At 53.8% G+C, this 27,425-nt stretch overlaps 10 protein-coding genes across 10 annotated transcripts; 9 read left to right on the plus strand and 1 right to left on the minus strand.

The window, feature by feature from the left end:
* Positions 1-276: 276 nt before the first annotated feature.
* Positions 277-738, plus strand: PG997_001148 (uncharacterized protein; the record flags this gene model as incomplete). The annotated part of the gene is made up of 1 exon (XM_066805463.1): positions 277-738. The coding sequence occupies one exon, from the start codon at positions 277-279 to the stop codon at positions 736-738; it is 462 nt and encodes a 153-aa protein (XP_066675236.1).
* A 901-nt stretch (positions 739-1,639) lies between these two features.
* PG997_001149 (uncharacterized protein) lies at positions 1,640-4,702 on the plus strand (the record flags this gene model as incomplete). The annotated part of the gene is made up of 2 exons (XM_066805464.1): positions 1,640-3,664; positions 3,728-4,702. 2 exons carry the CDS (start codon positions 1,640-1,642, stop codon positions 4,700-4,702), a joined length of 3,000 nt encoding a protein of 999 aa, XP_066675237.1.
* Positions 4,703-7,785: 3,083 nt separating this feature from the next.
* PG997_001150 (cyclin) lies at positions 7,786-8,340 on the plus strand (the record flags this gene model as incomplete). The annotated part of the gene is made up of 1 exon (XM_066805465.1): positions 7,786-8,340. The coding sequence occupies one exon, from the start codon at positions 7,786-7,788 to the stop codon at positions 8,338-8,340; it is 555 nt and encodes a 184-aa protein (XP_066675238.1).
* Positions 8,341-9,709: 1,369 nt separating this feature from the next.
* Positions 9,710-10,469, plus strand: PG997_001151 (Nuc-1 negative regulatory protein preg; the record flags this gene model as incomplete). Its single annotated transcript, XM_066805466.1, has 2 exons — positions 9,710-10,299; positions 10,403-10,469. The coding sequence occupies 2 exons, from the start codon at positions 9,710-9,712 to the stop codon at positions 10,467-10,469; spliced, it is 657 nt and encodes a 218-aa protein (XP_066675239.1).
* Positions 10,470-11,561: 1,092 nt separating this feature from the next.
* On the plus strand, positions 11,562-12,077 carry PG997_001152 (histone chaperone domain CHZ-domain-containing protein; the record flags this gene model as incomplete). The annotated part of the gene is made up of 2 exons (XM_066805467.1): positions 11,562-11,709; positions 11,878-12,077. The coding sequence occupies 2 exons, from the start codon at positions 11,562-11,564 to the stop codon at positions 12,075-12,077; spliced, it is 348 nt and encodes a 115-aa protein (XP_066675240.1).
* Positions 12,078-14,227: 2,150 nt separating this feature from the next.
* PG997_001153 (uncharacterized protein) lies at positions 14,228-16,700 on the plus strand (the record flags this gene model as incomplete). The annotated part of the gene is made up of 3 exons (XM_066805468.1): positions 14,228-14,709; positions 14,759-15,953; positions 16,002-16,700. 3 exons carry the CDS (start codon positions 14,228-14,230, stop codon positions 16,698-16,700), a joined length of 2,376 nt encoding a protein of 791 aa, XP_066675241.1.
* Positions 16,701-17,424: 724 nt separating this feature from the next.
* On the plus strand, positions 17,425-18,243 carry PG997_001154 (uncharacterized protein; the record flags this gene model as incomplete). The annotated part of the gene is made up of 1 exon (XM_066805469.1): positions 17,425-18,243. One exon carries the CDS (start codon positions 17,425-17,427, stop codon positions 18,241-18,243), a length of 819 nt encoding a protein of 272 aa, XP_066675242.1.
* A 603-nt stretch (positions 18,244-18,846) lies between these two features.
* Positions 18,847-19,943, plus strand: PG997_001155 (uncharacterized protein; the record flags this gene model as incomplete). Its single annotated transcript, XM_066805470.1, has 3 exons — positions 18,847-18,857; positions 19,242-19,490; positions 19,643-19,943. 3 exons carry the CDS (start codon positions 18,847-18,849, stop codon positions 19,941-19,943), a joined length of 561 nt encoding a protein of 186 aa, XP_066675243.1.
* Positions 19,944-20,596: 653 nt separating this feature from the next.
* PG997_001156 (uncharacterized protein) lies at positions 20,597-21,729 on the minus strand (the record flags this gene model as incomplete). Its single annotated transcript, XM_066805471.1, has 2 exons — positions 20,597-21,670; positions 21,694-21,729. 2 exons carry the CDS (start codon positions 21,727-21,729, stop codon positions 20,597-20,599), a joined length of 1,110 nt encoding a protein of 369 aa, XP_066675244.1.
* Positions 21,730-23,131: 1,402 nt separating this feature from the next.
* Positions 23,132-23,514, plus strand: PG997_001157 (uncharacterized protein; the record flags this gene model as incomplete). Its single annotated transcript, XM_066805472.1, has 2 exons — positions 23,132-23,176; positions 23,227-23,514. The coding sequence occupies 2 exons, from the start codon at positions 23,132-23,134 to the stop codon at positions 23,512-23,514; spliced, it is 333 nt and encodes a 110-aa protein (XP_066675245.1).
* Between the last annotated feature and the right edge of the window lie 3,911 nt (positions 23,515-27,425).

A 27,425-nucleotide genomic window follows, 5' to 3' on the forward strand; every position in this document is an offset into this window, starting at 1 on the left:
CGCCTTGAAGAGCTGCATGTGGCTAATTACATATCAACTAGTGTCGTATAAGTGCTATCCAGGAAACTGCAGGGTCCAGGCACAGACAACGCCTGGCGTGAGGGGCCATTGAGAAGAGTCAGGTAGTCGAAACTCTCTGTCCTTTGCCGGATGCTTTTCGAAAGATTGGGATATACCACTTCTCCCACAACCCCACGACCCCTCAACTACTTATCCTACCGTCCAAAACAAACAAGTCTGCTTGCATCCCTCTATCGTTTTCGGGACACGACAAGTATGTCACCTATACCACTGACTTATCGCATCATATTCAACTATGTCGAGCCTCTCCTGGCCACCCTCGGCGCCATCCAAGTCGTCATTGCGCCCCGAGACCTGCTCCGGCTGAGCCTGCCTTCGGTGCCGTACAGTCCGGCCCTGTACCCGCTCTTCCCGCAGATGTGCGGCGCATGGCTCATGTTTGCCTTCCACGATGTCGTCACCCTCCGCATCTACCAGGACGTCCACATCTGGAAGCACATCCTCGGCGCGGCTATCTTCAGCGACCTGGGCTATACCACTGGCCTGGTGCAGTCCATGGGTCCTGCGTGGTTCTTCAACCCGCTGCGATGGGATGGCGCCAACGCTTTCACGGTGGTGTCGACTTTGCTGCCGCTACTGGCCAAGATCCTCTTCGTTCTCGGGGTCGGCCTGCCTCGCCCTGCGCCGAGGGTCAAGGTGTCAGACAAAGAACTGTGAGCAGCAATGTGGTTGGCAGATATTTGCGTCGATTGCTTATTCCGGATATATGTTGTTTGGCAGTATGCAGGCACTCTCGCTTAGAAGGGGTTCTCGGCCCATGAGACACAAGGTTGTGTTCCAAGCAGGACCTATGTAGGGCTGCTCAAAGACTATGCTATTTCTCATACGATCCCCACGGAGTTCTATGGCATGCATGTAGATGATACTATTGATACTAGCGACCTACTGGGTGTTGTTGCTCCGTACCTACATGTATGCTTTCTTAAGCACTGCATGCAGACCAGTTGCCGCTAGCTCTACCATCGCCAGCTATTTCCCCGCTGTCAGTCACATTTGATCGTTACCAGCTATGTACTCCATACTGGACATGCATTCTGTCGATATCTATTAACTTTCATGTGTCATTCTAACTATCCTGACTGCTCCTATTTTCAAGCTTGCTCTACTAGTAGTATCAATGTAGGTAGGTATGTTCGTAGACTCGACAGACCTCGGGAATATACTACCCCTGCAGAAGAAGTGTGGAATGCCTCCGTACTTACTTACTTTAGGTACTTCCTTACTTACCTAGCCCATCTTGGGTGCTCCCCCGCTAAGCGGAGCTAAGCCAAGCCACTGTTGCCCCGGACTTTTTGTCTGGTTGCTGGTGATGCGACTCGGCACGCCTGCTAAATCGAACGTCATTTGGGGCAGTGGCGCCAGCAGCTGCTCAGCACTTTCAGCAAGCCAAACTCATTTACATGTAACAACAACTCTTGTACAACAGAGCAGCACTTGAACCCCCGAGGAGACTCTGGTGTCGTTTCCAGTCAAGTATTTCCCGATTTATCCATCCCGGCTAATTGTTCGATCGACTGACCGACCGCCCGTCCGTCCGTCCCGTCCCGTCCCCTTCATCATGGCAGTCGATCTATCGCTGCTCCATAGCGGAACTCCGGCCGACCAACTCGCTGCTCTACGGACTCTGAAGCATGACATTATTGGCCATATCAACAAGAAGCAGCAATGGATACAGTCGGGCATACTGCCGCCGCTGGTCAGACTGGTCAGGCAATCGCCACCAGCTCAAGAACTGAATGGGAACGACACGCAGCAGCACGCAGAGGGCGCGCGTCTTAACGATGTCGAATCCGTGCAACTCTATGCCCTGCAGCTCCTGGCAAGTTTTGCAAATGCCGGCTACCAATTCCTCTCGCCTCTTTGCGCCTCGGGTGCCATCGAAGCCGTACTGGCCCGCTCTTGCCTGCGAAGCCCACGATCGCAGATTGTCCTCACATCACTGAGGATATTGCGCGCCGTCACCGAAGCCGCTGCTTTTGCGCCCATTCCACCGACCGACCAAGCGAGCCGACACTCCCAACTGTCCCCCGATACCGTCATTCTGGCAAACATCATACTTGCGAACGACCATTTGGAGTCCTTTGCTTCTATCCTGAGGAATGATGTATCAGCACAAGTATCGGCCGTGGCTAGGCTTATCCTTAGCCTCTGCCGGGAAGAGCGTCACCAGTTTGCCCTTGTCAACTGCGGTGTCCTAGATGCTCTTGCTACACGGCTGGCAGGTTTCGCAGTTGCTGAAGGGCAGGTAATACCACGCGCCGATGAGATCAGTCAGTCGAATGGGCTTTCAAATTGCTTTCCAACACCCGCCAGGCCAGGCGTAGAGCTATCCGATATCCTGGGCTCCATCGCCGCCATCATTACAGACTCGCCCTATCGGACCTGCCGCCTACTGTACTCGCCGTCCATTTTGGCAGTATTCCCCAACACTGACAGCGACTGGGACACATACTGGAAGATTCATGCAGGCAGCCCAGATAAGCTGGCTGGGATGCGGCCCACGAAACACAAAGACTACGAACCCATGGACTTGTTACTACCATATACGCCAATCCAACTACGTGGCCTATCGTCACATGCGCCGTCTTTCCCGTTGCTATCGTCAAGACCGGGTACGGATTCCCCGCCATGGACCATCGCCGAGGCGAGCCGGGGAACAGACGACTCAGAAAACCCGGAAAGCCCCTTGGTTCCGTGGCTCATAGGACTGGCACGGTCGTGTCATGGCCTTGATGCGCTGGCTGCGGCTGCAGTCTTGGCCTCTCTCTTCAAATGTGGCTTCACTTACAGACCAAGGGAGACTACTCTTGGGCTTTCGGTTGTGCCTAAGCTGTTGCAGATCCTCGACGTGGCTGACCGAAGTGCAAACGATACGGACATGTCACCACTGGACTCGAGGACCCAGGCCACTTGGGCAGTCATCGAGCGCGTTCCCGAAATACTGACGCACTTAGTAACAGACAGTGATAGCCTCCAAAAGGCTGCTTTCGACTCGGGAGCTGTTAAGTTGATATGCAAACTTCTAAAGAGCACATATGATGCCGAGCCCCCGTCCATTCAGAACGAACTCTGGTCACCGAATGCAAATCCTGAACCGGTACAGATGAGCGATGACGACCCAACTTGTCAATTAGGTCAGCTTGGACAGCATCCGCTGCTTGTGCATCGAATCCGATTAAGGGAAAGTGCGCTGAAGGCTCTTGGCGCGCTTGGAGCTTCCAGGGAAGAGTATCGCAAGGCTATCGTCGACCAGGATTTGATCCCCTATATTAAAGAGTCGCTGTATCGATTCCCAGTCCGGCCGAGGCAGTCGAAAGAGCAGCCTAACAACGATGGTACGGGCAGAGGGCAAGATGACCGGGCGAGGTCGGAGCTTGGAGAAAACCCAACTTCAGTTATTGTTGCGGCGTCTTATACAACACGGATGCTAGCCCGTTCGGTGAGCATATTACGGACTTCGCTAATGGACAACGCCGTGGAAAAGACCATAGAGAGGCTTCTTGAGCACCACGAGTTGGAAGTCCAGGTCGCCGCGACAGCAGTGGTCTGCAACATGGTGACGGACTTTAGTCCCATGAAGGAGGTAAGTTTCGACCTAACAGTGTATACTTTAATCGGGATTGTACTAATGCATGTCGTTATATAGTCGTTCATCCTTGCAGGCCGTGTCAAGACGCTTTGCAAACACGCTAAATCCCAGAACGCAGCTTTGCGATTAAATGCGATATGGGCTCTCAATCACCTCGTCCACGCAAGCAGCATAGAGCTGAAGAAAACTTGTTTGGAGGAGCTGCAGCCAGGGTGGCTGATTCAACTCATCTGTGACGATATGGAAGATGCGGCATTGTCCTCGACCAGGGCAAAGGGAGATGATTGCAATAGTGACGAAGAAGACGATATGGACATCGATGATCAGAATCGCGAGTCTTCGTACAAGCCTCTGGAAGATCAGGTCTCGCTTGATAATCACATAATCCGCTTGGCGGACGCCAGACTACATGCTCTCCGCGAGATGGAACTCAACCCCGTGCGGAAGGCGAGACAGGATGATCTCGAGGTCCAGGAGAAGGGGCTTGGCTTCATCCGAAACCTGATTGGCGAACCTCATCTCAACGGCGCAGATTCGGCCAACGACACGACAGAAATGATTGACCACCTCTTCAACACACTTGGCCAGGACCGTTTCTTCGAGATCTTGGCATCAAAACTGAAGACGAAAACGCTGAATCCCTTCGGGCGGCGCGGAGCCACGGGAAGCGAGGCGCGGGTTCTCTATCCCCAGGCCAAGATCATCGAGGCCGTCGTCTATATCCTGGTGCATCTGGCCGCCAGCATACCGCGCCACCGGCAGCTGGTCATCTCGCAGAAGGAGCTGCTGAAGCTCCTGGCGGGGCTGACGAGCAGCCAGGAGCGCGAGGTGCGGGTCGCGCTCTGCCACCTGATCAACAACCTGACGTGGCGGGACGATGACAGCGACGCGCCGGCGTGCTCGCAGCGCGCGTTCGAGCTCAAGAAGCTGGGCTTCCTGAACAAGCTGGAGAGCCTGGGTCAGAACGATGAGGAGCTCGACGTGCGGGAGCGGGCGAAGACGGCGGTTTGGCAGATGAAGCATCCGCAGTAGTAGCTGTTGCATTTAATACGAAGAAGAAGATTATTCGATTTCTATCTATGTATTTCTTCAGAATGAACTTGAGTGTGTATGAATGAAACTCGGCCCTGGTAATGGCTTCCCGCACTGCACTGAGATGTCTCGCTACAGGCTAATGATACCATCCATCCCTTACTTGACGCCCCAGCCAGTCGTCCAGACACTGTCTGTTCCATTGCCAAATCCTTGACACAATAGACCACGGAGCGCTTGGTGTAATGGTCTTTGGGGTTTGTCTATTTCGTATAGCCACAGTACCTCTAAAAATCATATTATAGTTAACATCCTGAGTGGCAAAGTGACCAAGCGTTGCCATGTCAGTATGAAAAACAACAAGTCGAGTTATGTCCGCAAACAAGCATTGGCAGGCTCGGTGCTGCTACGGTATAAGATTCGGGTATGTATTATCAGGTAGCTTTACGAGAACCAAGACTCAAGCGCGCACATGTGCACTCTATAAGGCCAGGCCAAGGCGCCCCTGGAAAGAGTGCTGGTTGACAGGGGCACGTGGTCGGAGGGGGATCCCCTCACAGTTTGTTGTGTGCGATCAACAACGATGACGAGATAATGACAGCTGTGATGACTTGCAGACAACCCAATTTCGGGATCAAGTGACTGCATCTATTCCGGTAGAACCCACGCCGCTTATCTTGCACCCCGCGAAAGAATTGGCGGGCAATCACCGCCGTGATCCACTCATATTGGGCTGGCGACAAAAAGGCCCATTCCGGGTGCACATGCCAAAGTGCGGGTACTGAAGAAAAGACGTCGAACGAGCTCACGAGAATGATGCAAGTCTGTACAGAGCCATCAAGGTCCTGCGTAGATGGGGAATATGCCTATTCCAGGCCAGACCTGCTATCAGTCGAATAGAGGTGGTGGGAAGCCCCCGTAGTGCGCGAGTCGTGGGCCAACGTGAATGCGGCGACTCCAGCCAACAAAAGCCCTGTGTTGTAACTCGTGGCCGGGCAGGGCGGCCCAGGCCCCTGTGCCTCTTGGGCATCATCATGTTTTTTCCCCTTCTGTTCCTGGGAGCATCGATCCCAGGTCCCACAGTGTTGTGTGTGTTTGTGTGTGTGCCTGTATGATGTACGTGCCTATAGAAATGCCGGAAATGGAAAGCCTGCCTGGCGACCTGGATGCTAGTATCTGCCTGTCATCCAAGACGTAGCCTTAACCGCTTTGAGAGCTCGGTCAAGACCAAACCACCATTGATGGATGGATGGCGAACGAGGATACGGCCTCCAACAATGTGGCATACTACAGCAGCAGCTAGCCGGAACTCTAAACAACCGGGGCTAGCCAGTACACGATCGACTGACCCCTCGCTGGCCGCTACCGGGGGCATGTCGAGCGTGTACCTACATGTAGTAAGCAGGCTACAGACAGTGCTGCTGCTGGCTGTGGTAACAAACAACAAGGAGTCCAAAGTGCCGCATATGGCGATCGATTGAGGAAAGATGTCTATCAGCCATGGGGGAACCACAGCAGTAAGGCAGACAGACAGCTGGGAACATGCCACCAAGTCCAGTCTGGCTTGGGTGTTGAACGAATGGCATTGACCCGTACGTAATCCGCATCGGGAGCCAGGCACTCAGGCACTTGTCACCCTCCGTAGCCATCCACACCGATCTTTGGTATCTGGTTAGCTATCGAATCAAATGTATGTACAGGCTGCGGTTGTGGTGCCGGATTCCACGCTCGGTAGGCCCCAAAAGGAGCCATTCGAAACCCCATGATCCATCGTCCATCGGGCTTGGGTCTGGGTCAGGCCACCGCGCAAATATTTTCCTCTCCTCCCCCTTGGACTCTGGACTCTGGCACCTGGACTCCGGGCTCAGGTCGCTAACTGACTGGCGCCTGGGGGTTAGTAGCCACTACCAAGCCTAGCAGACTACTGAGCAACCACTGCCCACAAAATCTTCGCCGGCCAGCGGGGCAACCTTGCAAGTTGCACCAAGCAGCAGGACGGCCAACTCGGCCTGCCACACCAGCACCAAGAACAGCGGACTACTGTGTAGCAGCAGACGTTTGCATTGGAGCGGAGCGACGGGACAACCTTGAACGGCCAAGACCTGAGGCGTTCGTTTTTTTGTCTTGCTTATTACTTAAGTAACACACATCCATACACACATTGCGCTTGCATCACTGCCGGCTAGATTTCCCTCTGCAATCTTGAAATTCCTGTACGTGATTCTGTGCCACAGAACTGGACCTGGACCTGGACCCCGATCTTGATCTTGAACAGAAGAAACACCACCCCAGATTGTATTGGACTGGACTGGGCTCACATCACTCAATTATTTTATGTACCGTTCCCACTCTGCACCTACCCTCTCACGATATCTTGATCGAAACCATCCTGTCGTATCGCCCGCCAAGAAAAGCTGGGCTGAAATCGTCAAACTGCCTCCGGCTTAGAAGCGCGACAAAACCTGGTCTGGTCTGGTTGGCACCTAATCGGCCGGTCTTTTAGTCGCAGCAGCATCCGAGCGATAGGGCTCCGTTTCCCACGACCTTTAAACGGAGACGGACGGTGATTGGACTGGTCCATCTGGGTCTTCCTGCCGAGAGTTTTGAAAGAACCAAACTTTTACCATTGATCGTATACCCGAGCAGGAAAGAGTAGCATACCGGTGCGGTCACGGTCATTCTCGACACTGCCACGGCTTTTCCTCGCCACCTAGACCCCCGTCGTTTCTTTGCAGCGCCAGCAGATCGGAGGAGGGGCAGCGGATAGCAGGAGCGAAGAAGCAATAGCAACAGTCGCAATCGCAGCGCAACCGGAATCGCAGCAGGATGCTTCGGGGACCATGTTGACTTCGTCTCCCATAGCACCACAACCCACGAGCGCATCCCCTCGTACTTTCCACTATGCACCTACCCGTTCACCCCATCAGTCGCCAAGGGTCACGGCTGCTCTGCCACGGCGGCAGTCGAAACATACCATATTGCACTCGCCATCGGGCTCCTTAGTCAGCCCAAACAACAAGTCGGCGCCGCAATCCCGTCCGAAACAATATGTTGGAGTCGACGCGGCGACACAATACTCACCCATGGAGCCCTTTGATCCCACAGTGATGCTCCAGGGCGTTAGGCCCCAGGCCTTGGACCATGCGACCACGGCCGAGTCAGGCGCGGTACGAACACCGTCAGCGACGGCGACAACGACTGTGGTGAATCCCCAATCTGCGATCCCCGAAGCGCCGCCCGAGCCGAATATCGAGCCTATCAGAAGGGCCGAGGAGGTCAAGCAAGCGAATGCGGCGGCGAAGAACCCTCTCTCGCCAGCCAAGAGGAGGAATTCGCAAGATCTCACTCAAGCTTCTGCTGTCACTGGCTCCACGAGCGCGTCATCTGTCGTTACGTCGAGTCGCAGTTCGCCCAAGCGATCAAGGCCGTCCGAAAGCCCTCCCAAAGTACTACCTCTGAGATACGAGTTATGCGATGTGGAGGACATGGTGGTCCTGATCTCCAATATGCTTAGCGAGTTGATCGAGACCAACGACTCGATAGCTATGAAAAATAGCCATCTTACGAGGTTCCATTCAAGGTCAGTGACTGTACTCCCTTCCTCTCTCCCCTGGGCCCTTACTGATATCGCCCCGTAGGACTGCTCCTGGGATCTCGGTCTTGGATTACCTACATCGACTGGCGAAACACGCCACGCTCTCGCCTCCTCTCCTTCTTTCCATGGTCTACTACATTGACCGCCTGTGCGCATTATACCCAGATTTCACGATAAATACACTGACCGTACATCGTTTCCTAATCACCGCTGCCACAGTAGCAGGCAAGGGCTTGTCGGACTCATTTTGGAATAATACATTTTATGCCAAGGTCGGAGGAGTTAAAGTGGCGGAATTGAAGTTATTGGAGCTCGAATTTCTGTATCGAGTGGACTGGAAAATTGTCCCCAACCCAGAAGTCTTGGTTGCGTATTACAAGGGCCTGGTTGAGCGATGCGGGGGTATGCCTTGGAGGGAGACGCAATCCCTGGGGCGGACGAGTACGGCGGGGACGACTCCGACGATATTGATGAAGACAGCGACGACATCTCCGATCAAGATGGCAGCGTCGAGGACGGCGCAGCGCCACCGGGGCCCATGAACTGATTGAAACAACTCGATCAAAGCCTACAAGGAAATGCAATATAGTGGGAATGGGTTTCTGGAGTTATACGGCGAAATACGGGCTGGCATAGCGAACACGGCTCTCGGGAAGGAAGAGAGCCAGCTCTACGTATCTTGCATGACCGCCAACGTTCACGATGGCGAGAGATACGGCTACTCCATGGTCATGATTGGGATTCAATGCTATTTTGGAGCTCGTCTGTACGGTAGTGAACGAGGAAGTAAGGGGATAGGGATCTTCGGGTATTGTCCCAGGATTCCATGAATTCGAGCGCAGGGGGATGAGAATACGAAAATGTTTATCACCTCAAGCGTCATCGCTCTAGTGGCACTGTTGGCCCTCCAGCCGCGATTGTGTACCGAGTGCATGATGCACACGACATTCAACCTAGAAAATAACAGAAACCAGAGTCGGTAGGGAATTTCAAACTATTAAACTACATACATTACATGAAGGATGCTGTTGGGTGGTTGTTGGTTGTTTTGATGTGTTTTCCATGCGGGACAGCCCTATGGCAGCCAGATGCGGTTCTAATTTGGCCCTGCAGAAGCTCGGGCCTTACTTGCATCTTGTCTTGTCTTGGTGTTCGTTATCGGCCCCCAATTGCTCAATCGCCGCCAACACCTGATACCAGGTAGTTTACTGCCTTTTATTTGAACATCACACCCTCTAATCGCAAAGTAAAGGCAGTCGATTAGTCGGTCTGAAACATCGCGGGAATTTCTTCTCTCTATCTTTCTCACTACGCCCTGGCTAGAGCGTAATTGTTCGGCTCTGAATCGGAGAGGACACGGGCGCAAAATACCACATCGTAATAATACCAACCGCAGACAGCCCGAACCGAAGATGAGGACGCCCACCACCCTCTTCGTCTCCAGCCTCGCGGCCCTCGCCGGCCTTGCCGCCGCCGCCGAGCGCACGGTCCCCATATACATCCAGCCCGTCGCCATGTCACCGCCGGCCCCGGTACTGCTGGGCGAGGTCGTCTACGACGAGGCGCTCCTCGCGGGCGCCGACCCGGCCTCGGCCGCTCGGGTGACGTCCTTCGAGTACCCGTCCGACCTCTTATCTCCCGACGACGAAAGCGACGAACAAACAGAAGTGCCGCGGAAAGTGCGGGTCGGCGCCTGGGACCCCGCGGCCAAGTCGTGGGCTTCGTCGACGAGCTTGGCGTCGACGGCGAACTTCGACAAGGGGTTCGCGCCGCACTTTGTCTTGACGGTCGACTCTTCGAGCGGCGGCGATGTCGTCGGCGTCGTGCTCAAGGGCGTGCGCATCGATGCTGGCCAGACTCGCGACTTTGGGCCCCAGGCCGTGCTGCGGACGGCGGAGCCGGGCAGCCAGATCGAGCTCAACAAGCCTGTCGTGCTGTCGCCCGAGGGCCGCAAGGTCGCGGAGGAGCCTGAGAAGACGCTGTTGCAGAAGTACGTATTCACGTCTACCCCCCAGGATCCCGCTATATGCCGCCATCACTACACTACGGGTTTTCTTTTCGGGATATGTTTGTTCATCATGCTAATCATGCTTCGTCTATTACAGGTACTGGTGGATAATTGGCATTGTGCTCATGCTTACGTTGACTGGTGGTGGTGGAGAGGGCAAGTGAGCAACCTGAGGGGGCAGGGAAGGATAGTACCAAGAAGAGACAGACTGCGTGTGAAGCCAGATAGATCTGCCAAGCTGATGTTGGAGAGCGCACGAGATGTCGTGTACCTGTGTTCTACTCGGACATCAAGAGTACGTGTCTTTGAGACGAGCGAGTGCAATTCCAGCAGTCAAGTTGCAGCGTATGGCCATTGTGCATGAGTATGATCCCCCAATGATAGAGGCTTGCACCTGTGATGGCTGCAATGCTAAACTCCAATACGGGATATTGTGTCCCTACCTACCTGCTCTCCTGGGGCGACCTGTTAGCTGAGAGCGGCAGCAAGCACTGTGCACAATCGTAACAGTACAGCTAGGTGTCAACACAAGAAGGATTTGTCTGTATTCTCTATGGCAAGCTGCCAAATACTCTTGGCTTTCAACTGCTTGTTAGAGCGAGCAGTGCTCCACGAACAGCATGCTGCCAGAGTCATACACAATCAGCTACCATCTACATGTACACAGATACCAACGTAGCAGTCATTTATTGGCAGGGTGTTGCTTTTCCATTGACTTCTATTCTTTTTACCATTACATACTTATGTTCAGGACAGCTGGAAGAATACCTAACATGTAGGTAGCAATTACTGCCTGCTGGCCTCAATCTCCACGTGCAGCAACTGAACAGTTGAGCCCCACCTGCAGCCCACCGTGCCAGCGGTTCCCTAGCACCTGTTCTGACCTGTTCAGACCTGTTCTGACCTGGCCGCCAGCAACCATCCGCTGGAAAGTGAAGCTCTAGCTGTTTATCGAGCGGCGCTAGTAAACAGCCTGCAGTGGCAGCTCCATCAATGATTTGATTTAGGCCAGTCCAGTCCAGTCGAGTCGCCTGCTTCGCAACCAAGCCTGCACCTCGAACCTGCATCGGCATCTGCAACTGCAACTCTCCTCTGCTGCCACCAATTCTTCCCTTCCCTCCCCAAAACTCTCACCGTCTTCTTTCCCATCTTTGCGACTTTTGCGACTCTCCCCGCGCCAAAGTCCATTCTACTTTCTACCTGTCAACAAAGACACTTTTTACACCACCCAATACAACCCACACACACCATCCACCATGTCGAGCTCCAACGGCGCAACCGTCCCCGAGCAGACCAACCAGGCTGCCCAGCAGCAGGTCGAGAAGGGCAAGGGCAAGGCCGCCAACGCCGAGGAGCCTGTTGACCAGTCCATGGACGAGGACAGCGACGACGACGAAGAGGTTAGTTCATTTTCCCCCGTCCCCAACTTCAATCTGCTTCGCATCACTTATACTGACCATCTTTACTCTGCAATAGGCTGGCGACGGTAAGCACACACGCACATATGCACACGCGATCTGTCGCAATAACAATCCACGAGAGCCAATCCACTAACACTTTTACGCGTCACAGATGCTGCCGAGGAAGATGATGACAACATGGACGAGATTGACCTGAGCAACATCGTCGAGGGCGGCCGCCGCACTCGAGGCAAGGTCATCGACTGGGCCAAGGCTGCCGAGAACGTCCCCACCAACGAGGAGGACGAGGACGATGATGACGACTTCGAGGGCGAGGGCGAGAAGGAGGACGACAAGATGGATGAGGACTAAGCAAAGTCTTTCTCTCTTATCATGCCTATCGTCTGCAAATGAGCCCTGTGTTTTGCATCTACGGCATTCCTTGGTTCTTTTGCCGTCTCTGGATCCTCCTCGAACCCCACGTTCCTTCCTCTCCCGTGGTCTGGTGTAGACTCGTCTCCGGATAGATAAGATTGGTGGTTTTATGGATAGAGATGAGCCCTTGCAAAATTCTTTGGGCACCTGGAACTCTGCAGGAGAAGTACATATGCTAGGGTTTGTTTTTTGGGCGTTGTTGATCCCCCCAAAACTGGCGTCGTGATCATGGATCTGCCCCAGATGGACATGGTTTAATGGCATACGCAGAAGTGGCAATAAACAAACAGACAACAAATGGTTGTCCTCACAACCTGAGTTCCTAGATTTGGCCCCAATGGTTCGTTTCATGTGAAGTGAATACAGTAGATGTCCACTGTAACGGTCAAGACGGACATCTACTCTTGGTTTGATTGGCTGCGAATCGAAATGCCGCCCGCCAAGGACTCATCCAAGACCTGCATGCGTGTCATTATTCCGTCCGTCATGTAATATCATAACTCTAATTTTTGGAACGGGCAAGTAGAGACTGAAACATATTATTTGACATCTCTATTTGTTACTGGGAGGGGGGCATGAATGTCGTCCGATGCGAGTGTGTGGCGGATGTGATGAGGCGGTGTCTCGACCAATTTGGCAATTTTGATTGTTCCAATTGTCCTGTTGTCCGAGATACAAGCTGCGCCACAGCAGTATAGGTATTGCCAAACCTGTGGCTACTTACTCACACAATGGCCCCGATTGTCAACTGACAGAGCGTTCGCCGCTTGCTTTGAATAATAGTGTACGCTTACCATCCACAGCTTTAGGAGAGGCGCATTGGCTGGATCTCCTAATGTGCTGCGGGTGCTCTCAATTTGGCAAGCCAGGTTTGCGTTCCTGGCGATGGAGTTCGCCTCTTACACCAAGCCTCAGCTAAACTGCGTGAACGCTCAGCAATGACACACAGAGTGGACATCTGCTTGCCAATCTGCTTCTGCTTGTGATCTCGGAGCGTTTGGTACATGCTACTCATCCCCTTTGGTAGCGGGTGAGGACTCATCTAGTGACGACGACGTTCACTTACCCTTTTCGGTACCTTGACTCACCTGGTGGCTACCCTGTAGCAAAGCTGTATTCGTATCCTGTTTTACTAGGTTAAGTTTTACACCAGGGTCACGGACTCTCAGACGATAAGGGTAAATACACTTGAGACCACAGAAGGCCCATAGCCTGGATAAATACCTGGAGCAGGTACAGTTGTGCTGAAGTGCTTTAAGAATAGGGGGATCAAGGTATTCTCTCTCGTATTTTGCGACTTTTGCTGCCTCTTCGACGCGTGATAGACTGTTTCAGCCTCTGTGGGCGTCTGAGGCCTCTGAGGTGGTGCTATATACAAGATTAGTTCATTCAATATAACCCCCCTTTCTTCTTCCGTATAGGCACCCCCACAATCGACAAACCCTCCCTCGCCTGCCTTCTCTTGAGTGTCCTAGCTCTATAGCCATTCGTATTCCAGCGAGTTTTGCGAGTCGTAAGATAGGCATAGCCTATTATAAGTGAATACAAGCAGCCTGGCTCGGCCTCCAGCCCGTCGTATGAGCCCCGAAACTCTCTTCCTCCGGGTGCCCGGCCGGGCCCGGAAAAAAACACGGGCATCCGAACTGTAGACACAATCACGCCGACCTCCTTATCAGGGCACTAGCCCCGTATTTTCTTTCTCTTTCCGGCGTGTTCTACCTTCTGGTCAGTAAACACACAGACCGGCCTCCGGCCTCTCTCTCATGTGCTGACATTTTTCAACACACGTCTCTTAGGGCGGTTTTTCGCCCACAAACCTCCCCCAGGTGCTGTTCTTTGTCAACACACCTCTCTCGTGCTGTATTTCTTTCCTCGCAAACACATTTCTGGCTGTCATTAATCCGGATTGGGCGTGCCGTTGCTATTCCCTTCATTTCCCTCGGCATTGCCTCCTAGCTTTCTCTGGGCAACAGTATCGCTTCACCCGAAAGATGGAACCTCAGCGAGTGAAAGCCGGAGCAATGGCTGGACCTACCTTGGATCTTCCCTCACTAAAAAGCAAATATCCCCAACGTCCCTTTATCGCAATGGGTAATGTAAAAAGCAGCGAGCACGCTGTCGAGCTCTTCTCTCGCATTCGCGCCACTTACGCGAATGCCATTTTCGAGGATTACAAGATGTTGCAGTCCATCATGGATCGCCACGAAGCTCTGATCCGTCGAAGGTGGAAAAAGAAGTCGCACTCGGAGCGGAGAGTGTGTCTCAAAACGACTTGGCCGTACATACCGACCAAGCACCTGGCAGATCTCGGCGCAGTTAAACCTTTGTATGCGCTGCATAAGTTCAATGACACGGACCTTGGACCGAAAGAAGAGTCCTGCATGTGGCCGGACTTGAATCTCGAAGATCTCGTGCTGCCAGAGCCTCTTCCCTTGATGCTGAGCGCCCGATCCTCCAGCCACGACCCTAGTCACTTCGCCGACGCCGATTTCGATAGATGTGCATATGCTGTCTCGGCTGAGGTTATTTGCAACTATGCCCCTTTGTCGAAGCTGTTCGACACCGAGTGGTCGGTCTTTCGCACGGAACACGAGGCTCACACGTACGGCAACATCCAGCAATGCGACAGCAAGTGTACACACAAAGGGCCTTGCAGCTTGTCGAATTGGGTACCCCATCGGCGAAGCTGTGCTCTTGCTTCAAATTCAAGCAAGAATCTATAGTTTCTTGGTAGAGGTCTGCAAGACGGTGCTTCACGACAAGAAGCCGGATGAGCTGACCGGGAGTCATATCCCGCTCGTCCCGAGACCTCTCGACGTCAACATCGCGCCAACACCCCTCGGATCACTGAAAGCGGCCGCGATTCGAGCACCGTACCGAGTCCCGGCTGAGATGGATATGGGCAGAATGCTCGAAATGGTGTCTGCAAAGGTGGATGCCGCAGAGGAGCATCTACACTCGATGCGGGAGGATCCTGCCTACTTTAACGATGCCCTGCAAGATTATGAGACCCACAACATAGGTTGGCTGGACCGTCAGATGGGAGAGCACTCGAGAGCTGAAATGCGAGATCGTGGCTACGAAACCATCAGCTACCCTGCCGCAAGGGCTCTGTTCTGGCCAGGAACATGGTCTCGGGTGCTCCTGAAGCTCCAGAAGCTTGCTACGAGTCTCAGCCGCGGAGAGCACAAGACAGATGAGGATCTTCCGCCGGAACTTGACGCCAACTACCGGGACGTATTGCACTACGTCCAAGATTTGGAGGCTTTCATCGCATGGGAGATGAGATGGGCTTTTGTATCCACGCCCCGGGTCCGTCCCTTCTTCCTGAAATGGCAGCGTCTCAAAACTGGGAAAGGTGCCCTACTCCCCCAACCCGACGAGGATATGGTCAAGGTGTTCCTGGCGTTAGACTCTTTCGAGAAGATGGATAATCTCGGCACACGCGAGGTGATGAAAAGCCACATCTTGCTGGACGACCTTGAAAGATTCCGCGCTGCCTCAAACAACAACAATACGACCGCAGAGCCCTGGATAGACCCTTACGTGGCCGGAATGATGTCCGATATGTCCATCGTAGCGGAATGCCGACGACAGCTCGCCCTCTTCCAGCCATGGGCCCGGCATTACCGACGCACCAAGGTCCCAAAGAACGCGTCCGGGCGTGAATACCGCTTCCACAACGAGCATCTGAGAGAAGCTGCACATGATGACTCGGATATTTTCCCCGGTTTCCTGACCAAAGTAGCGGACACTGTCCTCCCCGCGGCCGAGAAGCTCCAGTACCCTGCTGAATGGACGAGAGATAAGGGTGTCACTATGGCCATGCAGAGAGCGGAGAATAATCTGGGTAGGTTTTAGGAAGGCTACCTGGAGCTGTTGGACGACAGGGGATGGGAGCCCAGCGGCTATATAAAGTCTCTTCTCGATCGAGACATCGAAAGAACCGCTGACTGGTTGCCTACCACACCCGCTCCTCTTACCACTCAGCAGCATGCGAGCCCGAGCACGAGCTTCAGCCCGACCAAGGTCTTGACTCCGGTCCCGACCCAGACACCGACGCCGACTCCGAGCCCCGTCGGTGGGCTTGCCAACCTCTTTGCGGCACTCACAACAGGCGAGGAAGATCGCCCCAGACGGTTCAAACCCGTCGAGAAAAAGACCAAGACCAAGACGCGTGGCTTGGCCATGAAGGAGAACGAGACAGCCAAGGAGAAGCCCAAAGAGGACAACGAGGGCAAGGCGGACGAGCTGCCTGCCTTCCTCACCGCTAGAGTCGACAGCAGGTCTGCCGACGTCTTTGACGTACTATTTCACCGGACTGGTGCATCTCACGCCGGCCAGGTCAAGTGGACCGAGTTCCTTCACGCGATGACGCACGTGGGTTTCAGGGCCGAGAAGTTGTACGGATCGGTCTGGCAGTTTTCACCGTCCGCCGCCGCCGCTGCGGAGATGAAGCTGACACAATCTATCCACTTTCACGAACCGCACCCTTCGTCGCGGATCCCGTTTAATCGGGCGCAGGCCATGGGCCGGAGGTTGACAAGGCGTTATGGCTAGACTGGAGATGCATTTTAGCTATTTCTTGTGGTGTTCTGCACCGAGCTTGCAGGGAAATCAGTTGTTGATTGCTTGAGAAAAGCATAAAAGGATGTGGTGATTCCCGCCGATCAAGGCTGGAGTGAGAACTCGATAATAGTAATATGACACTGACAGTTATGCTACTAAGCCTTTCCTCGTAGAATGTGACATGTTCTGGGAAATAGTTTGGCCATTCTTACCTATCAACCTGCCTTGTAGCCAAAGAAACAAAGAGCCATGTTGTTTATAAGCCGTCCGCTATTATCTCGGCATCTGGTATTAGTAATTGCCACTACGCCCTACGGGACCAAACTTTAGGGCGTGGACTCGGCATTGCACCGCGTAAGTGGAGTAGTGCTTGGTAATGCCGAGATGATGCAATTTTTATTGGAGGTAATCAGTAATAGATGGCGCCATCTCTCGGTCGGCTGTTTGTACCCCACGATCCAGCAGCATAAGTGCCGCTGTATAAGAAGGGAGGCGCTTCCGCTGGGTATTTGTCTCTGTAAACAAATAATTATATCCAGAGAGAAGACGACGAAGAAACTGAAGATCATTCAGACAAGACCAACACTATACTGCCTAGCGACTAGCTTATTACTCTATACTCTCGTTGTCCACTGTTTTCCGAACAGCACTCCCTAGAGCTATACTTACAGGCACCAAAGCATTTACTTCGTCGTCCAACCGACAGACAGCCAACATGACGACTGGTATCTTCAAGCACATCGACATGACGGCCATGCCGCCTAATGTCAAGCCCTGGACCAAGGTGGATGCAGATGCAGCGTCCTTCAAGCTGCTAGAGCACAAGCGCTCCGTCCACAACCTGCGGGGTCGGGAAAGCGAGTTCACGACGGATAACTCCGGCTTCGCCGTCTACAACGAACCCGCCAAGGAGAAGAAGTTCACCGACGACGCGGCGGTACGGAACGGCTACTACGGCGAAGTGGAGGCGTTGCTGCGCAAACACATCCCGGGCATCAAGAAGGTGACCATCTTCGACCACACGATCCGGCGGCGGGCGCCCGACGCGCCGCGCGCCCCCGTGCAGCAGGTGCACGTCGACCAGACCCCGGGCGCGGCCGAGGTGCGGGTGCGGCGCCACGTGCCCGCGGACGAGGCCGAGGAGCTGCTCAAGGGCCGGTACCAGATCATCAACGTCTGGCGGCCCATCGAGAACCCGGCCAGCGACTTCCCGCTCGCCGTCATCGACTGGCGGACGACGCAGCCGGGCGACTTCGAGCCGGTGGACCTGCTGTACCCCAAGGACGCCGACTTGGTCAAGGGCAGCGGCAAGGGAGGTGCGGCCGGACGAGTCCCAGTGGTACTCGACCGAGGGCTACGAGGTCAAGGGCGAGACCATGTCGGTGTCGCCGAACCCGGCGCACAGGTTCTACTACCAGAAGGACATGACGCCCGACGAGGTCCTGCTCCTCAAGTGCTACGATTCTTACGGCGAGGGGCAGCCCATGAGCAAGAAGGGGCTGGCGGTGCGGACGCCACACACGGCCTTCATTGACCCGGCGACGCCGGCGGATGCACCGGGGCGGCAGAGCATTGAAGTGCGTTGCTTGGTATTCTACGAGTAAAGAAAGCGAGTTCAACGCTACTGCGGATATCAGGTGCTACCTATGGTAGCGGGGAAAGCATTTACTGGAGTTCGTCTTTTGTCGTTTTGGCGGGAATTGGGGCGAGCGCTGAGATTGGGTTTTGGATCGAATAAAAGAAGTATGTTCGGAGAAGTGCGAACCATAATGACACACGTACGTTGTTGCAAGCTGTTTAGGCCACGAATCCTATCAACAAACAATGAGCAGAGCACAAGTGATTCGATGATCTTTCTTTCCATAATTCCACGTAGCCCAATCGTTTTACTTATATTGCTTGAACAACAAAAGCAGGGAAATTGCATTATTCAATCTAAATGCATCCGGGGTGACGATCAAGTACCTACCTACTTAATTTGCGCTTTCAAGCCACAGTTGACCCAAGCCACAACCAGGATCACGATACCTGGCAATTAATTATTACGCAACTCCGTCAAGCGAAACGAAGTTGCGTTCAATCCCTGGAATCTCTCCCGAGCAATCTGTGTATGTGTACAGACTGAGAGACCGTACACATGGCGTCCAGGTGAGTCGATGTGTCTTGGATTTCCTATATCGAGTCTCGGAATCGATGCGCCTGCTCGGACAAGACAGCCCAAACGCGCCCCCAAGCCCGCCTCCGTAATCTCGAGCCGCCCGCGCCGGCCGCAGCTATGGGGAAATGGGAAAGGGGGCAAGCAGGCAGTCAACCAGGCCAGACTCCCCCGGCACCTCGTATTCCAGGAACTCGATCGAACCCGTCCCAAGATCACGCAAGTGCCGGATCGGAATGGGACGGCCCGCCGATAGTTGTTGTCTCTTTTTCGCACGCCCGTCCGAGTAGCCGCCGCCGGAATGCGGTGGTTGATTCCCAATAACCACCACAACATCAATACTGACGTGAGAGGGGGAACGCCCCCGCCGACAGCAGATTTCCGAATTCGACGCTCCACCAGCGCGACTCGCGCAGCGCGCTCTTCGAGGGCTACAATGGCGGCGGCCGCAGCAGCAGCGATGCGACGACGACGAGGCGCCAGTTCCAGACACCGAGCCCCAGCCCCGGCGTAGGCGGCGGCTACGGCTACAGCGGCGGCTACCCGGGCAGCAATGGGAACGGGGGACACTTGGGTGTCGACAACAACAGCCGGGGAGGCTTCAGGCCAGCGACGCCGAATTCAAGGTACGCCGGACATTAGAAATCTGCATACACAAGTTGCACCCCCTCCTTTCTCTCTACGATGTCTTTCATCGACACCCCCAACCCCCATGGCAATCGATCGCATAAAGAGAATATGTTCCCCCAACTAACCGCGTGCCCTTTACGCTTTACAGAGGCCAGTACGACGACGCCACGATAGAATCCCTCGAATCCCAAAACGACTCCCAGGTGCCCGGGATCCTGGACAAGGTCAAGATCCTCAAGAGCATGTCGGTGGCCATGGGCGACGAGATCCGCGACTCGACGGCCATGATGGAGAAGATGAACGACACCTTCGACAACACGCGCCTGCGCGTGCGCGGCACCATGAACCGCATGATGATCATGGCCGACCGCACCGGCGTCGGCTGGCGCGTCTGGCTCGGCTTCTTCGTCGCCGTCGTCCTCATCTTCCTCTACGTCTGGCTGTTCTAAAAGGAAGGGCGGGCGCAGTTCGAGCAAACAAGGGGAAAGGGGCAAGACAAGCCGATGCCATACGTTTTTTTACGACACGATACACACATACGCGCGAAATATGCTTATTAAAACCACCGACAGCCTGCTTTTTCCCCCTCCTGTTTTTCAGCTATCCTAAGTGGCCGGTTCATGATTTTTGTCGTTGTTGTCGTTGCCGACCTAGTGATTTTCAGTGCGGGTTACATATCATTCGCATCAAAAAATTGTGCACGTACGGCACAGGCGGGAGAAGGAACCCGGTGTTCCTTGTGGTAGCTGTTTTCACGGGTTCGGGCGTTGGGAAGGCATGGGTTATTACTGCACAGAGCAAACCTGGTTGTGAATATGACGGGATGAGATGAATACGTGAGGGAAAGGGTACATATACACACGTTGCAACGTTAGACACATTGCGAAAGCCGATACTTCATGCTAAGGCTCTGCCTTCGCTGTATGCATAACTTATTAATTATACTGGTTCTTCATTTCGTCTCAGCTATCATCGTAACGCGACAGGCTCGCCAAACAAGTATTGAATGTGTCAAAGGGTATCATAATGTGGCCTCCCTTCATCCGGTGAAGAGAGCCGATGAAAATGAAGTTGGCCTTGCTGAGGGTCTTGGCGAAATTCCTCAGGGGCCCATGTGCCGTGCCAGCTGCGGAGAGCTTTCCAGCAGCATGCTGCTTCCGTCCATTGACAACAGGTCGCTGATCGCAATGCTATTGCGCGTCGCGTCTGAGCGAGCCAAGCTGCCCCTGAACCTGAGCCTTTGGGGAGCCCGCGCTGCAACGAAACTCACCTCGGCAGCGGGCTCATCGTTGTCACTGCTCGTAACGGATGCATCAGTGTCAGTGTGCTCATAGCCCATAGCACTCTCAGCGTCTGGGATGTCGTCATCCAGGTTGGCCTCCATGTCCATGTCGCCGCCCTCGCCATCGAGGTCTTCTTCCTCAATCATGTGGGCCTGGTCTTCGTCGTCGACCTCGTCTTCTCCGCCGTAGAAACTGTTGCCCTGACTGGTATTGGCAGCATGCCCGCGGAAAGGGTCAGGGGCCTGTTGCATTCTCTGGGCCATTAGCGCCTGCTGCGCCCGGGCCGCCCGCTGCTCAGGATGTTCTATAGTATCGTCGGGGTCATCTTCATCATCGTCCTCATCATCTTCATCTTCGTCGTCATCCTCATCCTCGTCCTCGCCGCTCAACCCGAAGTCGTTATCCTCTGCTTCTGGGATGTCTTCGTCCAAGTCGCGGGCGCCATCGAGTTGCACGTCATCCATGCCATCTTGGGCCTGATCGTCCAGAACGCCATCAATGGGGCCGGCCCCGGCAGCCTCCGCTTCCGCGAGCTCTTGCGCCAGCTGTTCACGTCGCAAAGCCTCCTGGTGTTCTTCTTGCTCACGCCTCTCTTCGCGCATCTGGTGCAGGGTCTTGGCAATGCCAGGTGGCTTCAGCCATGTGCTGCCGAAGTTGGAGATATTGTGGAGGCGGCGGTCCAGTAGCTGCTCATCGGCTCGTAATCTTGCCAAGGGGGATCGTTCTATGACTTGGACGTTGCGCCGCTGATTCTGGTTGTGGGGTTCAATTGCGTGTTCTCCTGGTGGGAAGGATCGTATGATGATGCAGCATTGGGATTTCTCGATGAATTGTACCAGAGAGAATGAGACTGCATTCGTTGTTAGAAGAGGAGCTCGACAGATGTTAGGTTGCTGGAAAGGGTCATCATCCTTACGTCGCCCGGTGCCAGGTCGGGGAGTAGAGACAGCATCGTGTGCATTTGTTTGGCGACAAAGGTAGTTCGCCTAGCTAAGCTCAAATTGACGCATGTAGGTTCAAAGCCGATATGTCACCCAGTGTTTAACATGCGCCAATATTGGGGTTGCCGTAATGCGCCAGCCCGTAAAATTGTTGTTGTTGTTGATGTTCTTGCTGCGATGGATGTCGGGACGGGCCCCTCCAAGAAAGTTGACCGCCTGCCCGATTAGACCCAATGGTGATCGTAGCTCCAAAAACGTCGACAGGGGATACTTTTGGATCCCTGGCTGGGATGGAAAGAACATTGAAGCCTGTGGGGCCGGTGGCCAGTGCCCCCTTGCGGGGTCTGAAGAATGTAACCTCGTACATATCCTACAGGAAACTGCCACGATGTGCTCCTGACCTACTTATCTACCTAACTTACTCATGTCGGGTGTCCATACCAAAGCAAAGCAAACATACACACGAGAATTATCCAGACGCATGGCAATGGAGAGCAATCGCACCTAGCACAACCCCGGCTGCCTTAGCCTGCACGTCAATTCGGCAGTGGGAGGGATACGGCATCAACATGACACTTGAGGCCGCCCTAGCATACGCTTACTTTACGCACGGTGATTGGTGCGAGCCGGATATATGATGTATGTATAGCAATATATTTACTTCCTGTCTGCGCCTGTCCCTCGTCAACTCTGTTTGTTCAACAATACGTAAATAAAACTTATCATGTCGCCGCGATATGGATCTGTGGCCATGTGTCGTTAAAGCCCTGTACCCGGTCAATGCCATGAATCTTCGTGGTCCCGTTCTCTCAGCTCTGGTTCCGCCTTCTGACCCCGTTCACCGGTCTGCCGCAGGAATCCAATTTCCATATCATATTCATTACCTTATGAAAAGGGACCCTGTGGCTACCTGAAAGGTTCCAGACCATCTAGTCCTGGACATTATGTGGTATATTTCTGGCATCTCTACGCCTGCAATCCATGTGGGAAGTAGCAAGAAGTGCGGCGTACTGAAACAAGAACGATTGGCACAGCAAGACTCAAAACAACGAGGCTTTTCGCCAAGATGGGAACAGAGACATTAGGCTGAAATGCGGGCTATACCGCGAGTCACTTTCTGAGCTGTCTGTACATATGTGTCCTGTATGTCGATTCTGGCCCCGTCATTGGCATCTATCTCCCCCATTCTTCGCGTTTCCATGCCGGCCGGAGTATATGTATGCTGCTTCTGGGACAGGATGCCACTATTGCCAGGCTTCTTCGCTTGCAGGGTAGGATGAAGGCTAATGCAGCATATTTTCTGACTAATAACGGATACGGGAGAGCTGGCCATCTTCCCAATGTCTTGGTACAAGAGCCATAAGCTGCGAAAGCGCTGCGGCCAGGCAGAGTGTGCAGTTCCGATGACGGGAAATGTCGGAAGACCCAGGGGACTTCGGCGCTTTGCACGGAGGCAAGGTAACTTTGTTGGTGTTGAAATGAACTGACCTCCATGGCGGTATCCACAGGCCCTTTGGTCCACAGCTGCACCTGAAGCGAGCGATGCTGCCAAGTACGGAAAGAAGGAGAGAAGCGAGGGAAGTTCGTCCGCGGCCATGGGCGTCTGCTCAGATCGGAATCCGATCTCGGTGCGGCGCTTGAATGTGCCGACTCTACCGCACACAACACCCGACTTTGTGGCCAACCACCCTAGTGATATCTCTATTAGTGCGAACGGACTGCAAGGGCCTGTAAACGTACTTAACTTGCATGCCAATGCACAGGAAGCCCTTGCCGCAGCAGATACCGAGCTGTAGAATGCAACGCCGGGTATCAGCAAAACGGTGTGTTGCCCGGTGCACAAGTTGGCCTGCTATCCCCTGCCGGGCCTGTCTGTAAGATCTCCGCCGCGACAGAGCGTCCCGTTCGGCTGACCAATTGAGCTGCCCCGTTCGCCCCGGAATAGCATTAAGCTCACGATAACCTCCTGCCACCCTCTGGAAAGACGTACATGCGCAGTAGCTTAGTCAAACGTCCCAGCATTGGAAAGCTCTCCAAATCATGCGGAGAGCGTCCGATATGCCCCCATAGTGACGTGTGGTTGCAACATACCACAGCACGACAATGTCGGGGCGGCGGACCCTAATGCAATCAAGATCTAAGCTATGGTTTAGAGGCAGAGTTCAAACATGGTTGGCGTGAGATAAGCCTTTTCTGGTCATTGACCTCTTCCTGATTGGCTGCTTCAGATAGTCGATGTGATGATTCTTTTACGGACATCTTGCAGCTTGCTCTGCCAGCTACGGAGTACATAGCAGCGTTTGCCAAGATGGGTATGGCTCGTATAGGCCCATGGGGAATAGAAAGCGAGCTGCATTTCCTTATTAATGGTTGTCATTAACGAGAGTCACGAGCCCACTTCCAACGCCATCGGCCGTCGTGAATGGAACAATGAAACCAGCATTGCGCTGCTCGCTATGCCCAAACACAAGCAGAGAGCGACCCCGAGTCTCCGACTACTGCCCCGACTGTGGTGCTCACTGCCCACCCCTCACTGGCTGCTTGTAATTTCAAGAACTCATCGATTCCTGGAGTAGTATCCAGTAAGTCCGGGGGCTTCGCGTAGTCGCTCCCATGGCCTCGGCTTGCGTACTTAACCTAGTATCACATAGCGGGGGTCAGCAACACATTGATTTGGATGCTCTAACACCATTCAGAAGAGCGCCTGGGCGCCGTGATGTACGATGACACCCTTGCCCTGCCTCTGCACCACCAATACATACGTTTCGTACATGGACTGGCGATATCGGCGAGTGCGCAATGAGAACTGCCAGGCTCTCTTGAAATTGCGTGTCGCTCATTGGATATCCAAGAGTCAGGCGTCTCAGCCCCCACACGGAACGGTCTTGACTCTTTTGAGCTTTTCTTTTTTGCTGCTTTTCCCGACAAAATGCCATTGGAAGAGAAAAAAAACCACGGTCCTTGCAGGACCCCTGTCACATGCGTCCGGGAGCGAGTGTGGGGTATGTACGTTTAGTATGGCCCTTTTTGGTAATAACAAAGTGCTTCACTCCAAACCGTAGGGAACTGAACAAATCACTCCTACTATAGGCAAGAGTAAATACAATTGCAAGATGCTGGAGACCCGAATCGTTCCTTTGTTAGCTTCTCTTCTCTGCGGTTGAGGAGAAGCTGGGAGAAAACATGTACCCAGCCTATGTCCCTAGATCGCTCATGTTTATGGGCTTGTTTATACATGCATACTTACATGTACTTATGCTATACGTAACCGGGCCATTCCGGCACTGCAGCTTACCTATGTTACTATTACCACTGCCCCCTCCATTATCTACCAACTGCAATAGAATCTGCAGATCCAGAGCCAAGTCTTTCTGATTTACAATAAGCAAGCAGATAGGGCTTCTTCCAGTGGAATTGTCAGAAATGATAACCGTGGCGTGGCTCAGCCTTACTTATTGGCTGGACTCGGCTCGGGGAAGGGCCAGGCTGGATTAGAGCTACTATGCCGTGGATGATTCGTTCACATATCCCGCTTGAATGAAGCCGAAGAAGCCCGACTTTGTTAGATTCCCCATGATCGCCATGAACATGACAACGTTACGAAAAATGATCTTCATAGATGCACATGGATCATGATCTCTTCTTCCGAGTCCCCGAAAAGGGACAGCTGCGCAAGCTGGAGGGAAACCATCGGTGCCAGGTGGGATAGATCCGAAAATATACACTTGGTTTTACGGGGTTAGGGCTCAAATAGAGACGGAATCAAGCTCAGTTCGTACTTCGCAGTGATCAACATATTCAATGGGGCATCACTGGATACAGGCACCAAATACCAGCAGACATAGCCAGCTTTGTTGGACAGTTTTACATTATCAAGTACATACATACTGTAGCCTACTGCAAGGCAATGCCCACCCGGCTCGTGGTGATGGAATTCTGCTGTTTTCGCAAGCAGGCGTCGTTGGTTGCCGGTGTGTTAAGAAACGACAGAGCCCACTAGACTAGAGGTGCAGGCTAGATGGCGGTAACCAATGAGACGGAGGGATTTGCCAATTCCAAGGCTCCCCCAAGAGTTCATTAGAAGGAGAAGAAAAAAACAGGGCTCCGTCAACGTCACCGAGTGTGTTAGGCCGTTTCCTCACGGGCCCAAAAGCCCTTGGAGCCCTTGCTGCGTGCCAGGCTTGCCTTAGAGCTCGCTAGGGCGGTGGACCCCCCGTTGCTCAAGGTGGGCATTTCCTGGCTCGCAAGAGGATTGGGTTCCGTCGGTCGGCCAAGGGCCCCTGTCGCAGCGTCTCAATCTTCCCCTCCCCCACTTGGATGGCCAGAAAGCGCTGGGTTCTGCCACATGCAATTAATTGTCTGGCCTAGATGTTTTTACGAGTATGTATTGAATATTTTTTTCTGCCTGCCTGCCTGCCTGCCTGCCTGCTCCTCCTCTCCTACAGTCGGACGAGACCATATTGAGTAGTGCTTGCTTCTACTCGGCTTGGCCCCTCTCTCCTCCCTCTCCCTCGCCCTCTCCCTCGCCCTCTCCCTCGCCCTCTCCCTCGCCCGCGCCGCCTGAACTGGACTGACCGATCGACCATCCCATTCCGTCCATAAAAGTGAGGCTGCTACCTCCTTCCTTCTCACCCACTCTTTTACACTTCCTCCCTTCTCTTGCCAGACCACTCTACCTACTTGTTCACCTCATCCTTCCTCCGTGTCAAGACTTGCCTCGTAGAGTCCTCCCAGACGTACCACATAGCGACAGACATCTGTGTCATTCCTACCGGTAAGTTATTTCTGACGTGTCTGTTTGATATCTTTGCGCCTTCTGGATCGCGACCCGAACCTGGAACAACTGGACGGAAAGGACAAACCACTACCTACGCATGAACATAAATATATTTATATGTGATGCGCGACCACCATCCAAGCCCCTACGAACCGACAACCCAACGGTGCATAGAAGCAGCGCACGCCATAATGCCTGTTGCGACGCCCTGGAACGACAGCCGCGCGGGTACCCAAAATCGCTTCACCAAGATATGACCCTACAACTTTCACAGGCTCTCCAGCTCTCCAGTTCGGTCGCCTCGCGGCGAGATTGATTCAAAGTCAAGGAGCTGTACGGATGGGATCACCTGCATCTACTACACGCGGCGACCTTTTGGGAATTTGGAGAATGCCTGTTCGCTCCCGCGCATATATTACAACAAAAGTGCAGCGTCGGAACGTCCCCCAAGATTGACTACCTAGATGGGCTGGGTTTTCGTCCTATCACAACCCCAATCGTTAGCCGCATGGTCATATTGTGACAGCGAGCTTCCAATTGGTTGCCGTCATATCTTCCCCACGCTCCTGGATGCAACCCCCCTGCTGCCAGCTGCCCTGTGATTCGGCCAGATAATATGTCAGATGTGGACGCAAATGCTTAGCCATCCAGCAGTTCTCAACGCTGTGCGCTTGCATCATATCCAGCAATTTCTGAGGTCAAATTCACAAGAGAATGGGAGCTGGCTGGTTATGGTGGTTGCAGCCTCGGCCGCCTGAAAAGAGGGGCAGCCCTCCTTGACTCTCGAGCAAGAGTCATGGCGATCGGGCGGACGGCGACGGATGCTCAGAATCCCAGGATAATCCGCCAACTCTTATCTATGGACTTCCCGGCCAGAGAGGACCACAAAACTGCCGCTGAGAGAGAGGTTTAATTCGTAATCTTTACGGA

This window comes from Apiospora hydei, assembly GCF_038363865.1.
Source record: "Apiospora hydei strain CBS 114990 chromosome Unknown utg000002l_segment0_segment0, whole genome shotgun sequence".
Classification (NCBI taxonomy): domain Eukaryota; kingdom Fungi; phylum Ascomycota; class Sordariomycetes; order Amphisphaeriales; family Apiosporaceae; genus Apiospora; species Apiospora hydei.